Source organism: Cervus canadensis, chromosome 24 (assembly GCF_019320065.1).
Source record: "Cervus canadensis isolate Bull #8, Minnesota chromosome 24, ASM1932006v1, whole genome shotgun sequence".
In the NCBI taxonomy this organism is placed as follows: Eukaryota; Metazoa; Chordata; class Mammalia; order Artiodactyla; family Cervidae; genus Cervus; species Cervus canadensis.
Window position 1 is genome coordinate 20,012,108 of NC_057409.1, and position 13,546 is coordinate 20,025,653.

The 13,546-nt window shown below is 46.7% G+C and overlaps 2 protein-coding genes across 7 annotated transcripts in view; one reads left to right on the top strand and one right to left on the bottom strand.

The window, feature by feature from the left end:
* Window positions 1-13,546, top strand: part of COL4A4 (collagen type IV alpha 4 chain) — a 151,628-nt gene that overhangs the window by 133,544 nt on the left and 4,538 nt on the right. For 2 of the 4 annotated variants that reach the window (XM_043445277.1, XM_043445276.1), the window contains exons 44-48: window positions 2,652-2,777; window positions 7,085-7,201; window positions 9,185-9,373; window positions 11,314-11,600; window positions 12,450-12,692. In XM_043445277.1, coding sequence (XP_043301212.1) covers window positions 2,652-2,777; window positions 7,085-7,201; window positions 9,185-9,373; window positions 11,314-11,600; window positions 12,450-12,692 — 962 coding nt within the window. Of the gene's footprint in view, window positions 1-2,651; window positions 2,778-7,084; window positions 7,202-9,184; window positions 9,374-11,313; window positions 11,601-12,449; window positions 13,309-13,546 lie in introns of those variants that run through there. The other 2 variants (XM_043445278.1, XM_043445279.1) reach the window with 2 other exon arrangements.
* RHBDD1 (rhomboid domain containing 1) overlaps window positions 1-13,546 on the bottom strand; it is a 188,432-nt gene that overhangs the window by 24,982 nt on the left and 149,904 nt on the right. For all 3 annotated transcript variants that reach the window (XM_043445300.1, XM_043445301.1, XM_043445302.1), the window contains one exon: window positions 286-338. In XM_043445300.1, coding sequence (XP_043301235.1) covers window positions 286-338 — 53 coding nt within the window. The remainder of the gene's footprint in view (window positions 1-285; window positions 339-13,546) is intronic.

The following is a 13,546-nucleotide window of genomic DNA, read 5'->3' on the forward strand; positions in this document are numbered from 1 at the left end:
TACAGACGCTGTATATTATTTTTAGGGCCCTTAGAAGAGATGCCTCGGTCCCTTTCTTTCAGCTTCTGGTTTGTCAAAACGTAAAGAAAACGCAAAATCAGAATTTTAAGAAATCTGGCTGCTTTTAATGTTTATATTTTAAAATTATTGCTGTATATTTAATGAGTTTTCACTTCAGCCTTTTTAATGTCTGTAGTCACAGTATATACTGTGACTCACTAGACGATAACATCAACATCCTAAATATAAAGTACCAGCCAAATACCCAGCCCTGCCTTTACTTACCTGCTTCCGCTCCACCCCCACTGGTAAATTTCCACTGTAACACACCAGATTATCTAGGAAAAATAAGAAATATACGTCTCTCAACTCACCCTGAGTAAAAAAGCCAAGTTTTACATTAAACTATTCATACTGTAAAAAGACCTCTAACTTGGTGTTATTTGTGGTTTCACACAATATTTTCTAGGAGGTTAAATTCCAAACTGCTTATAGCATTCAAGTCCATTTTCCAAGACACAGTTACTATCGTGTAGACTCTGTTGCCATTATGGCCAGGTTTTCTAGGATCTTCTCACTTCTTTATCATTGTTTTTAAAATGATTTGGCACATTTGTATGAATTTTAAGAAATCGATAACTAATAAAGGATGTGCTTTACAATATGCTGCACTTCTTAGAATTCAGCACGTAGACGTTCAGAGTCCTTAAGGAGGGCAGTATGGGGTGGCGGTGAAGAGCACAGGTTTGGAGCCAAGGTGTCTTGGATTTTAACCTAGACTATGCCACAAACTGGCTGCATGACATTTATTTGTCGATAAATAAATGTCATTCATTTCCCTGGGCCTGAGTTTTCTTCCCTGTAACATTCTAATGACCGCAGCACATACCCACAGCCTGGGTGGGAACATTCAGTCATAGAGCATTTAGCAGGAGGTCTGAGGCATGTTGAGCTTCAACATGAGCTTCCACTGGTGGCTCAGATGGTAAAGAGCCCACCTGCAAGGCAGGAGCCCTGGGTTTGATCCCTGGATCTGGGTCGGGAAGATGCCCTAGGGAAGGGTAATGGCTATCCACTCCAGTCTTCTTGCGTGGAGAATCCCATGGACAGAGGAGCCTGGCGGGCTACAGTCCATAGGGTCCCAAAGAGTCGGACACGACTGAGCGACTAACACTTTCACTTCTGATGCATGATAAAGCATCCACTAGATGTTAGCGGTCATCATTTTTGTTTAGAGCTATTATTTCTGGTCCTTTGTGGAATGACTGCTGGGAGACTGAATGAAGATTTAGGAGAGAAAAAAACCGTCTTAGAGATGGGAATGTAACCAAGAATTTAAAAAATTCAACCTTTAGGGCTACGGTTCTCAAAGTGAGATTCCCACATCAGTACCATTGAGCTCACCCGGGCACTTATTAGAATATGCAAATTGCTGCCCCCTCCCCCAGACCTACTGACTCAGAGACTCAGGGCTCTAACAAGCCTGAGAGACAGTCATGATGTATTCAGGTCACAGCTGCAGCTTTCCAGTGGTGCTTCTTAGCCTGGGCGAATATTGGAATCATCTGGAGAGTTTAAAAAATTAGTGATGCTTGGATTTCACTCACACAGATTCCTTTCTAATAATCTAGGTGGGGTGCCGGCAGTAGTACTTTTTAAAAAAATTGGACTACAGTTGCTTTACAGTGCTGTGCAACGAAGTGAATCAGCTATTTGTACACATATGTCCCCTTCCTCTTGGACCTCTCACCCCATCACCCATCCCACCCACCTCGGTCATCACAGGGCACCAAGCTGAGTTCCTTGAGCTATGTGGCAAGTTCCCACTAGCTATCTGTTTTACACATGGCAGTAGATATATATTAATACGTCAGTTCCAATCTCCCCTTTCATTCCTTCCCTGCCCCGTGCTGACATTTGCCTTCTTTATGTCTGCATTCCTGTTCCTTGCCTGCAAATAGGTTCATCTGTACCGTGTTTCTAGATTCCACAGCAGTATTTTTGAAAAGCTCTGCAGATGGATTTATTGTACAGTCAAGCCTGAGGTCACTGCCCCGGCCACATCCTGTACCAATTAACCCACTATTTCTGGGATGGGGCCGATATCTGAATGTTTATAACTCTCTTGGATAATGTCAACGTGCACTCAAGGTAGAAAATCACTGCTGCCTCAGTGCCTCTAGCCACCCTGAAATCATGTCTCCTTGAGTAGCAGACACTCTGGAAACCCAGCTGGCTGCAGTGTAGACAGCTGAATTAAAGCAATCTTAAGCTGAGTGTGAGGAACCCACCAAGTCCTCTCCCCATGCCACCTGTGGCCAGCACCTAGTAAGAAATGGCCCAAAGATGGCAAATCCTGTGAAGTGCACCAAACAGTCACTGTATCAGCCAGATTTCACTATTTCCTACTTCTTTTGCTTCCTCTGAAATCCCATTCACTCATTCATTCAGTCACTCAACGAAAAGATTTGGAGAAGTTTGCCTGCCCCCCATAGTGAACAAGACAGAGTCCTGTCTTCACAGAGCTGACATTGGATGGCTGAACATTCTTGATAACATTCCAGCGTGGTGTCAGAAGCCCATCCAAATTGCAGAAGGCACTGGTTCATAAGCATTTGAACCCCTTATACAGGTGGTGATTCCAATTTCAGGTGAGCCTGGGCCCCCAGCAGACTTGGATGCCTGCCCCCGAATCCCAGGGCTTCCTGGGGTACCAGGCCCGAGAGGACCGGAAGGAGCCATGGGGATTCCTGGCATGAGAGGCCCGCCAGGACCAGGTATGAACCTCACTCTGATTACTGGCTTTGAAGACTGCTGAAATGAAAATCTGGGTGTTTGCTATGTAGGTTTTTGTATGGAGCTTAAACAACTCTTGAGGATCAAGCATGAAAATCTCCTTCCCCTTTAACAGTTTTTCTACATTTATCCAAAGGTTTAATCATGTAGTCATGGGATCTATGGGCTTCCCAGGTGGACCTAGTGGTAAAGAACCCACCTGCCAATGCAGGAGACATAAGAAACCAGGGTTTGATCCCTGGGTCAGAAAGAGCCCCTGGAGGAGGGCATGGAAACCCACTCCACTATTCTTGCCTGAGAATTCCATGGACAGAGGAGCCTGGCAGGCTACAGTCCATAGGGTCACAAAGAGTCAGACATGACTGTAGTGACTTAGCACGCATGCACGCAATGGGATCTACAATATTCCTTCTATTTCTAGGGGAACGCCTATTTTAACTTTTATCCTTGGGCGGCTTTTGGACATGAGGTTTTTAAATTTTTTTCCCCAAGAAATAATTATCTGCCTAAATTATTTATTTATTTGGCTGTCTCGGGTCTTAGTTGTGGCATGCAGGCTTAGATGCTCCATAGCATGTGGGATATTAGTTCCCCAACCAAGGACTAAACCCATGTTCCCTGCATTGCAAGGTGAATTCTTAACCACAGGACCACCAGGGAAGTCCCTGGACATGAAGCTTTGAAATCTCTTAGCATCACTGAGTAAATGCTCTACGAGTAGTCATTATTAGGTTGATAATGACCTTAGTATGATAATGACCTTGGTAATGATAATAATCAACCTAATCATTATTAGGTTGATTTGACCTTGAATTAAAAACTATTGAATCGGGGCTCAGTGGAGCAGAAACAGCCTATAAGAAGGGAGAAGGAGGTGTATCTCTTGGAAGAGGAAGAGGGAAGAGGGGGAGGGTCACTCTAAATTCTGGCAAAGATGGCCTTATTCACCTAATGGACTTGGGCATTGCTCAGTCATTGTCAGGGTGGCAGGATTCTTAAGTATTTAAACCAAACCATTTGGTTCGTAACATTGTATGGGAGGTGGTGACCAAAACCATCCCATGAAAAAGAAATGTAAGAAGGCAAAATGGTTGTCTGAGGAAGACTTACAAATAGCTGAGAAAAGAGAAGTAGAAAGGTAAAGGAGAAAGGGAAAGATACGCCCAGCTGAATTCACAGTTCCAGAGACTAGCAAGGAGAAATAAGAAAGCCTTCCCAAGTGAGAAAGCAAAGAAATAGAGGAAAACAATAGAATGGGAAAGACTAGAGATCTCTACAAGAAAATTGGAGATACTAAGGGAACATTCCATGCAAAGATGGGCACAATAAAAGACAGAAATGGTATGGACCTAACCAGAGGGAGAAGAGATTAAGAAGAGATGGCAAGAATACACAGAAAAACTATACAAAAAAGATCTTAATGACCCAGATAACCACAATAGTGTGATCACTCACCTAGAGCCAGACATCCTGGACTGTGAAGTCAAGTGAGCCCTAGGAAGCATTACTATGAACAAAGCTGGTGAAGAAGATGGAATTCCAGCTAAGCTGTTTCAAATCCTAAAAGATGATGCATTTGAAGTGCTGCATTCGATATGGCAGCAAATTTGGAAATTTGGAACACTTATGGGTTTGGGTCATCTTTCCTTTTCTGAAGATTCTTTCAGCAGGGTGAGCAGGGCATTGAGGACCACCCTGAGTTTGGTTGTGAAGGATCAACTGCCCCACAGAAGTACCACCTCCGCTTAAAATAATATGGTTTTCTTCCTGTTTTCCGTCAAGACCTCTTTCATTTCTGAGCTGATCTTGTAGCCAAGTGCTGTAGCTGAGATCTACAGAGAAAAGAATGGACTTCTGGCTCCTTCCTGCCCAATCTGAGTGGGTAACGGCCACACCAAGTAAAACCTGAATTTGTTAAGAACCCTGGATAACAGAAGGTCTAATGCTTTTCTCAACACATCTCATTCATCTCTACAATCATCCTTCCTGAGTGGCCCTCAAAGGCTGAGGCTTCCTGTGATGAACTTAAAAGTGGTTTCTGTTCTGGGTTGAACTGTTACTGTCTCATGGCCATTCCCTCCATCCTGTTTGGGAGCATTCCTCTTCAACATTTGACCCTCTCAGAGGAGGGACTCCATCCGACGGTGCTGGGCTTTCAGATGTAGGTCTGTTCCTGGTGCATGGTAAAGAATCTGCCTGCCGATGCAGGAGATGCAGGTTCAATCCCTGGGTCAGGAAGATCCCCTGGAGAAGGAAATGGCAACCCACTCCAGTATTCTTGCCTGGGAAATCCCATGGACAGAGGAGCCTGGTGGGCTACAGTCCATGGGGTCGCAGAGTCAGACTCCGCTGAGCACACGTTTGTTTTTCTGTTCCTGCAAACAAGTTCCAGATGAAAAGCTCTGGGCCTACATGTCAAGTTAACAAAAGCCTTCCTTCCTGGGGCTTGGAAAACGTCATCCACTTACAATTTCCGTTTGTCTTCCTTGAAAGGGAGCAAAGCCCATATTGTAACATCTGGTCGGGGGAACTCTTTTCCAGATGGCCAGTGGGCTTGCTGCATTTGGGGAGTTGGAAAGAAACTGCCTTCTCTGCAATACACCTGTTGGTTTGCTGGCTCGTTAACCCTGGGCAGCCCTTTCCAGAATCACCCCGTGGCCACATGTTGGAATCATGTCTTTGGATGGGAAAGAGAAGAATGCTCTGAGCTCACCGCGGGGCCCTAGATTCCTTCCAAAATAACAGATATTCTCTGTGAAGCTGGTGGAAAGAGAGCAGCGCCATCTAGGAAGAGGCTTCTGCCTAGTTAGACATGGAGGGGCACCCCTTCCCTCACTAGGGAGGAGGAGAGGGGTTCGTTTCTCACTTACTGAGTGATGACTATGTAAGAACACAGTCCAGACGTGCAGCACGTTCCAAGAGAATTTATGGTCCAAGAGGTGAGGAACTGACATGAGAGCACCCCAAAAGCCAGGAGCACCCCTGAGGCCCACATCGAACGTACTGTGACCAACATTGGGTACGGGGGCTGCTGGTTGTGGGACAAAAAGAGGAGGTTTATGGGGGCCACTCAGGCAGGGGATGCAAAATGTAAAGGTTTGAGGGGCACACATTTCAGATGGCTCTAAGGGGGGGCCTGTGTGAGAGGGGAGTCGAGTGAGATGTCTGGTCCCCTGAGTGCGGCAGCCCCTCCTTCATTCCCTCAGGGAGCTTCCGCTGCCTCCAGAACACAGCCCAGTGCGGAAAAGAGGGGCAGCTCCTGGAGTGAAGCCTCTTTGACATAATGATTGGTTTTAGACTGATTTATGGCAGAAAGAGAGAGAGATTGGCTAGAGAAGGACAATGATCGAGGAAGGGAGAGCGATTAGACACTGGAACCCTCGAGGGGCTAGTAATTCAGATAATTACGGTAAGGGCTGCGAGCTCTGCCACAGGCAGGGACCAAATCTGCTTCCCAGACCAAAACAGATCATGGCTGATGAATGAATGCCTTGGCTGAAATAAACCAAACACTTAAAGGAAGAACGGCTCGAGTCTCAGGGTGACGGCTGGCTGCCGAAGCCCCAGGGAGCACTCCTGAGCCCTGCAGCTTGTCCCGAGCGCGGGGCTGGTGATGGCTGGCCCAGCCTCTGCACTTGGCCTGCTGGGTCCATGTCCTCTGCACACATGACCCTCACTGTGGCCTCTCTGAGCCTCCGTCTCCCCACGTGGTAGCTGTGTAGACTGAATCAGATAATTTCACATAAAGAGATTACCCTGCTCCCTAGTGCCTTGAACTCTCAACAAACAGCTGATTTTTAAAAGTTGCTGCTCTTGCTTTAAATTTAACCTGACTGTCTCTCAACTGAATGCTCTTCAGTTGTATTCATTCCTCCATTCAGGCTTCTAAAGCATCATTATTAAGGAAAATATTCAATGACAAAAGCCATAGATGTTCGGTGTTAAAAAAAAAAAAAAAAACCCAACCAGGTCCAAATACAAGACTACGAAGAAAATATGAAAATGCCTCATTCAACACCTTGCTGCTCTGGCTTCAGATCCTGGCTCTGCCCATTCCTGGCTCATTGGCCTTAATTGGTCAAGGTACTTGACCTCTTGGAGTCTTAATTACCCCAACTGCCAAGAGGAGGTGGTATAATCCCAACTTCACGTACCTGTAAAATGAACGAGCCAATGCAGGTGTGTCCAGATGGGAGGCCCCAGGCTGCCAAGTGGAATTCAGGCAGTAAATGCTAGCCTAGCAGGTGTCACCTCATTGTCGCTATTGCTGTTGTGAACTTTCCTGCAGGGTGCAAAGGAGAGCCCGGGCTGGATGGCAGGAGGGGTGAGGATGGCCTCCCAGGACCCCCTGGGCCTCCGGGTCATAAAGGTGACATGGGAGAAGCAGGCTGTCCAGGAGCACCAGGTAAAGAATTTCCATTTCTCTTCTTTTCTCTGGCCCAGTGAATCTGAGAACTGTGTACAAGGTCTCTGACCTCTCAAGCATTTGCCTTAGATACCAACTCACCAGGCTTTAGGGAGACAAAGCAACAGGAACAGAAAAGAATGGACCCCCCGCCCCACATTCTAACTGATACTTGACTATCATAAAAACGGGTCAAGGCCTTGTGTCCATTACTCTTCCAAAGCACTATTCATTAGCATAAAAGGCTCAGCCGTTTCTGCTGTTTGCTTTCCCAGTGTGAGCCTGGCATGCTGTACCGTTGAGAGGCTGTGCTGAAGATCTCAGCGTCGGCAGGGGTGGTCTCACGTCCATAACTGGCTGAATCACTTGGTCTCTGGTTTTCCGAGTTCATTCGTCTTATCATACAGCCATCAGTACATTTTGTTGTTCACTTTTCTCAGTTGTGTCTGACTCTTTGCGACCCCATGGAGTACAGCCTGCCAGGCTTCCCTGTCTTTCACTGTTTCCTGGAATTTGCTCAAACTCATGTCCATTGAGTCGATGATGCCTCTTACAAAGAACACAAGGCTTTTCTTCAAAAACACTTGTGAGTGGGCTTGCGGTGAAGGCAGATAAGACCCTTTAGGATATAAATCTGAAATATAACTCATCAAACAATATGTTAGGGCCTGAAGACTCCCAGATACAGTCTCCTCTGTGGAGAATATCTGGCAGTACCAGCTTAGTAATGAGAAGCAGGTGAAGGGGTGTGGGGGAGCTGGGATGCTGAGGAAGGGGCCTCGGGAAAATGGGGGCTGCAGTCTGAAAGCAGGGCTCAGCTTCTGTTATGTGGAAATTGTGGCTGTGTAGAAATGTGGGCCCACTGTTCCCTATACTCTGCTTTTCTAGTCTGAAATCTTAACTCATCAAATCTTGGTAAGTCAAACAAAACACATGAGCAGGCCTGATGCAGTCCACAAGCTACCAGGTTGTAGCCTCTGGTTTACAGCATAGATGAGAAGAGCTGCCAGTCTTCCAGAAACAAAAGCTTTTAACAAACGCCTTTTTTAAAGGTGTCAAAGTCTAACTCCACCCTCTGCTTTTGGCAATCAGAAGTAGCCACTGACCTTCTTCAGGAGGTCACCCCCTTAGAGAGGCCGAAGGAGATGTCCCTGCTCATATTCTGTATAGCTGTTCATTTCCCACCAGCCAGTTAGAGATCTAGAACTTGGGCTTCTTCCATTTGCCTTTCGTATAAAAGAAGAGATACAGAGCCAAACACACGGGCCTCCCTGGGGGCTCAGCAGTAAAGAACCCGCCTGGCAATGCAGGAGACCCGGATTCAATCCCTGGGTTGGAAAGATCCCCTGGAGTAGGAAATGGCAACCCACTCCAGCATTGTCGCTTGGGAAATCCCATGGACAGAGGAGCCTCATGGGCTATACAGTCCCTGAGTTGCAAAGAGTCAGACACAACTTGGTGGCTAAACAACAATCACAATGGATTCTAAACCCTTGTCTTTAGAATGGAACTGACAATATGGGAGGACCATGGAACGCGTCTGGGAGCTATAAGACAGGCCCACTCCTGAGAGTCACCTTCTCAGATAGCAGACTCCTAGTCTAATTGGAAAAGTCTGGGAGATCCCACACTGGCTGTCGTTACCCCATCGTGGTTCTTCTCAGCACTTACCCTTTATTAAGTATTTCATAGTTTACATTTTCATTATGCTTATTACTTGTCATTTCTCCTCTTCAAGTAGAATGTAAGCTGTAGGAGGGCAGGTATTTTCGACTGCTTGTATGCTGATGTAACCCAAGCAGCTAGAAGCTGCTAAACGGTGTCCTTGTTGAATGAGTTGTTGGGGTGCATTGCAGTTGTGTGAGGGGGACATTCCTCTCTGCTCTCTGAGTACTTAGCGTAGCATCAGACAGAGGTACTTGGAAATATCTGTTAAACTGAACTCCCTAAACCACCTTTCTTTATGTTTCCTTATTCTTCCAGGCCCTCCTGGGCCCGTGGGGGATCCTGGGCCCATAGGGTTTGGCCCTGGATACCTCAGTGGCTTCCTCCTGGTTCTCCACAGTCAGACCGATGGAGAACCCACCTGCCCCACGGGCATGCCCAGGCTCTGGACTGGGTATAGTCTGCTATACCTGGAAGGACAGGAGAAAGCTCACAATCAAGACCTAGGTACGTAGATGGCATGTGTTCACCCCGGTTCATTGCTTATGAGCAAGACTTTTGGGTTAGTTTGATGGATTCATTAACATCTTAAATGATCACTCATCTTCTATGAAATTTTTTTTTCTTTTTCAACTACCATGCTAATTCTCAACTAATATTGTTAAATCTATGACCCTGTGAGGTGCCAAGAAAGCTCATACTGGCTATATCATTACTATATTTTTATTTCTAATTTTAAATACTAATTATTATAAAATTTTTAATGACAAATATAAAGTTTTTATAAAATTTTGAAATTATAATTATAAAATAAAATTATAAAATAACCATTTAAAATGTTATGTTATTTATAATTTTTAATAATTATTATAATCTGACTACATAGTATTAGTTTAAAAATAATTCTTCCTCAGTAAGTATAACTCTGATATAAAAAGCAACTTTTATTTCCCAATGTAAATGATTTAATCAGGATATGGTTGGTTCCTGGAGAAACTCCCTCAATCCCTGAGTCGATAAGATTTCCTAGAGAAGGAAATGGCAACCCACTCCAGTACTCTTTTGGAATTCATTGTCAAATGAAATACATTTGACATATAACATGTAAGTTTAAGGTGTCGAAGGCGTTGATCTGATGCATATATATATAGTAATGACTTCATTGTACCGATTGTTGGCACCTCCATCATATCACATAGTTATCATTTCTTTTTTGTGGTGGGAATAATTATGATCTCATCTCTTCATAAATTTAAGGATTATGATACAATATTGTTGTCTATATTCATTCCACTATGCATTGGATCACTAGGACTTATGTATCTACTAGTTGCAAATTTACACCTTTTAACAACATCAGAACTTTACTTGGAGTGTCATTCCTTAGCACTCTTTGTCAGCTTCCAATAGTGGATTTGTAAGCCTCAGAAACTGACTTCTAAGCTGAGGGTTGAGTCCCCAGATGCTGACACTCATGTCCTCCCTAAGATAGTGGTGGTTGCCGTGGTGGGTGCACGAGGGCTGAGCCCACAGGATCAGCTGGTGGTGAGGTGCGTCCTGTCCCCTCTCTCACTGGGCGTGACCCCGCGGCCAGTAAGGGTGATAAAAGCATGCAGGCCTGTGGGGGGCGCCAGTGTCAGCTCCCCGGCCCTGCTCTGTGACCACCCCACTGTGACTGCGCTCTGCAGAGCTCTTGGAATAAAACCCAAACTCCTTAACGAGATGGACCAAGCCTGCATCCTCTGGTCTGCTTTATTGGATTGGCTGAAAATGTGTAATCCTACGGGAAAAACCCCAAGGAACTTTTTGGCCAACTTAATACTCGAGCAACGCTAGACATAGACCCAGACCTGCTCTCCCCACCTTCCCCGGGGCTGAACTTCTCTGAGTCCTTTGAGCTCCTGCTCCCTAATTACCTCTGACCATCTTTACTGCTGTATAAACAGGCCTTTCTTTTGAACCATCACCACCATCTCCAAACCTGGCCAAAACTTGTTCGGAATTCAGGTCCTGGCTTCCAATCACTTCTTGCAGCCGTCCGGCTTGGGTACCCCCGAGTCCCCACTTCTCAAGCCTTTTCTTGCTATATTCTCACTGCCTCTTGGCTCCTCCAGCTCCCCATCCCCACCAAGCCGGGCCAGCAGCTTCCTGAAAATTCCTGAAGCTTTCCGAGAAGAGGTGTGCTCACGTCTCTCTCTCGAGCATCCTGGCCTGTTGCTTGACTCAGGAGAGCGATGTGGGATCCAGGGAAAAAAGCAGCCAGACCCGTGAGGCCGAAGTGGTCAGGTGCCCACAGCAGCAGGCTTTGGCCAGGCCCCCGGACCCCCACCCGGTGCCCCCGTCCCCACCCCCCGCCCAATGCCAGATGAGTGTCTGCAGAGGGGGCCGGGTAGGGAAGGTCATCCCCGAGCAGAGCACTCAGCCTCCACGTGGTCTCCCCTGCCCAGGTCTGGCGGGCTCCTGCCTCCCCATCTTTAGCACGCTGCCCTTCGCCTACTGCAACATCCACCAGGTGTGCCACTATGCCCGGAGGAACGACAGGTCCTACTGGCTGGCGAGCACCGCGCCTCTGCCCATGAAGCCGCTCTCGGAGGACGAGATCCGCCCGTACATCAGCCGCTGCGCCGTGTGCGAGGCCCCCGCCCAGGCTGTGGCGGTGCACAGCCAAGACCAGTCCATCCCCCCGTGTCCGCGGGCCTGGAGGAGCCTCTGGATCGGGTACTCCTTCCTCATGGTGAGCCCCCGCACCTCCGCCGTCCCTAAGACCCACCTCCGCGCCCCTTCCATCTCGACTGGACTGTAGTTTTGAGAATCCAGGGCCGATGGGCGACAGTTTGGCATGGGAGTCATGAAGGCCACACCATACTATAGCCTGCTGAGACACAGGGCCACTCTGTTTTGCTTATTGTGGATGAATTTTTGTATTACTCGAGTAGAATTTAGAGGATGGATTTGCATCAGCCCTTAGTGAAAGGGGTTTCTTTTTGTGTGTGCACCCATCTCCTTTCCCATGTACCCTTTGCTTTGTTGTCATTATGGAGTCGCTGTGTCCAGTCCAATTCTTTGTGACCCCATAGACTGCAGCCCGCCAGGCTCCTCTGTCCATGGGATTCCCCCCGGCAAGAATACTGGAGCGGGCTGCCATTCCCTTCTCCAGGGGATCTTGCTGCCCAAGGATCTCCTGCAATGGCAGGCAGGTTCTTTATCACTGAGCCACCAGGCTAGCCCATCCTTTCCTGTTTGCTCAGTCGTGTCTGACTCTTTGCGATCCCATGGACTTGTAGCCTGCCAGGCTACCCCGGTCCATGGGATTTTCTCGGCAAGAATACTGGAGTGGGTCGCCATTTCCTCCTCCAGGGGATCTTCCTGACCGAGGGATTGAACCTGTGTTTCCCGCATCTCTGGCATTGCAGGCAGATTCTTCACCACTGAGCCACCTTTCCTTAGCAGATCATAGTCTCTTCTTCCTGGCATGATTTTTAGGGAAAATGTAAAGTCAGGCCCAGACCTGGGTGTGTCACTGGTTGGGTCTGGGGTTGTCTGTGCATGTCTGAGCCCTAATTCTCTCCTGTTGTCTGGGTAGCACACAGGCGCTGGGGACCAAGGAGGCGGGCAGGCCCTCATGTCCCCAGGCAGCTGCCTAGAGGATTTCAGAGCCGCACCGTTCCTGGAATGCCAAGGCCGGCAGGGAACTTGCCACTTTTTTGCCAACAAGTATAGTTTCTGGCTGACAACGGTGAGACCTGACTTGCAGTTTTCCTCTGCACCATTACCGGACACCTTGAAAGAAAGCCATGCTCAACGCCAGAAAATCAGCAGGTGCCAGGTCTGTGTGAAGCATAGCTAAGATCCCACCTTTCACAATCAGGTCACCAAGAGAAACTTGCCAGGAGGCTGAGACATCCTAGGATGTGCTAAGAGATTCAGTGGTGCTCATCTTAGACTCCTGGTTTAGCCGTTCCTTCTGTTTTGATGTGGTTATCCCAGAGGACTATATAACTCCTTCCTCTGTTCCAGACAGATTAAGCAAATGCTACACATGTGGATTTGCTTGGACCTACCAATCTAGACGAAACCCAGATATTCTTTCATTGAGGATGGTGGGAAAAGCTGGCTTTATTTAACAGTATGCTAATTCAGGGGAAGGCAAATAGACGATAAAGGCCAGATTACAAATGACATTACTGGAAACTTCATTCATTGGTTAATAGCAACTCAAACAATTGAAGTCAATTACTCTATAATACAGTGGGCTTCTGGATGGGTATTACAGGAAAAAAAATAGGCCAGCAAATGAACTAGGAAGTAGAGATTTCCTACGTTTCAAAATGATTTCCTCTGTAATCTATTTTTCCATGCACTTTAAATAATTGTAAAACCATGACCCAAGGAGATTAAAAAAAAAAAAACCCACACAGCCAGCCTTAACAGTTCATTTCAAAGCAAAATGAATCATTATGCCATGAAGGACCATGGTTGGTATATTCCAGAGATGCAACATTAGCATAAAACACATCACAGATGAACATAAAACATTATGTTCCCTTCTGCATTTTTCAGAGAATAGAAGTGCCTACTTTGGCAACCCTTTGGAAAAGTAGCAATTATGGGGCAAAAATATGTTCAATAAGGGATTAAGAGCCTAAAAGCTATTAATGAATATTAAGGCAGTGATTCACA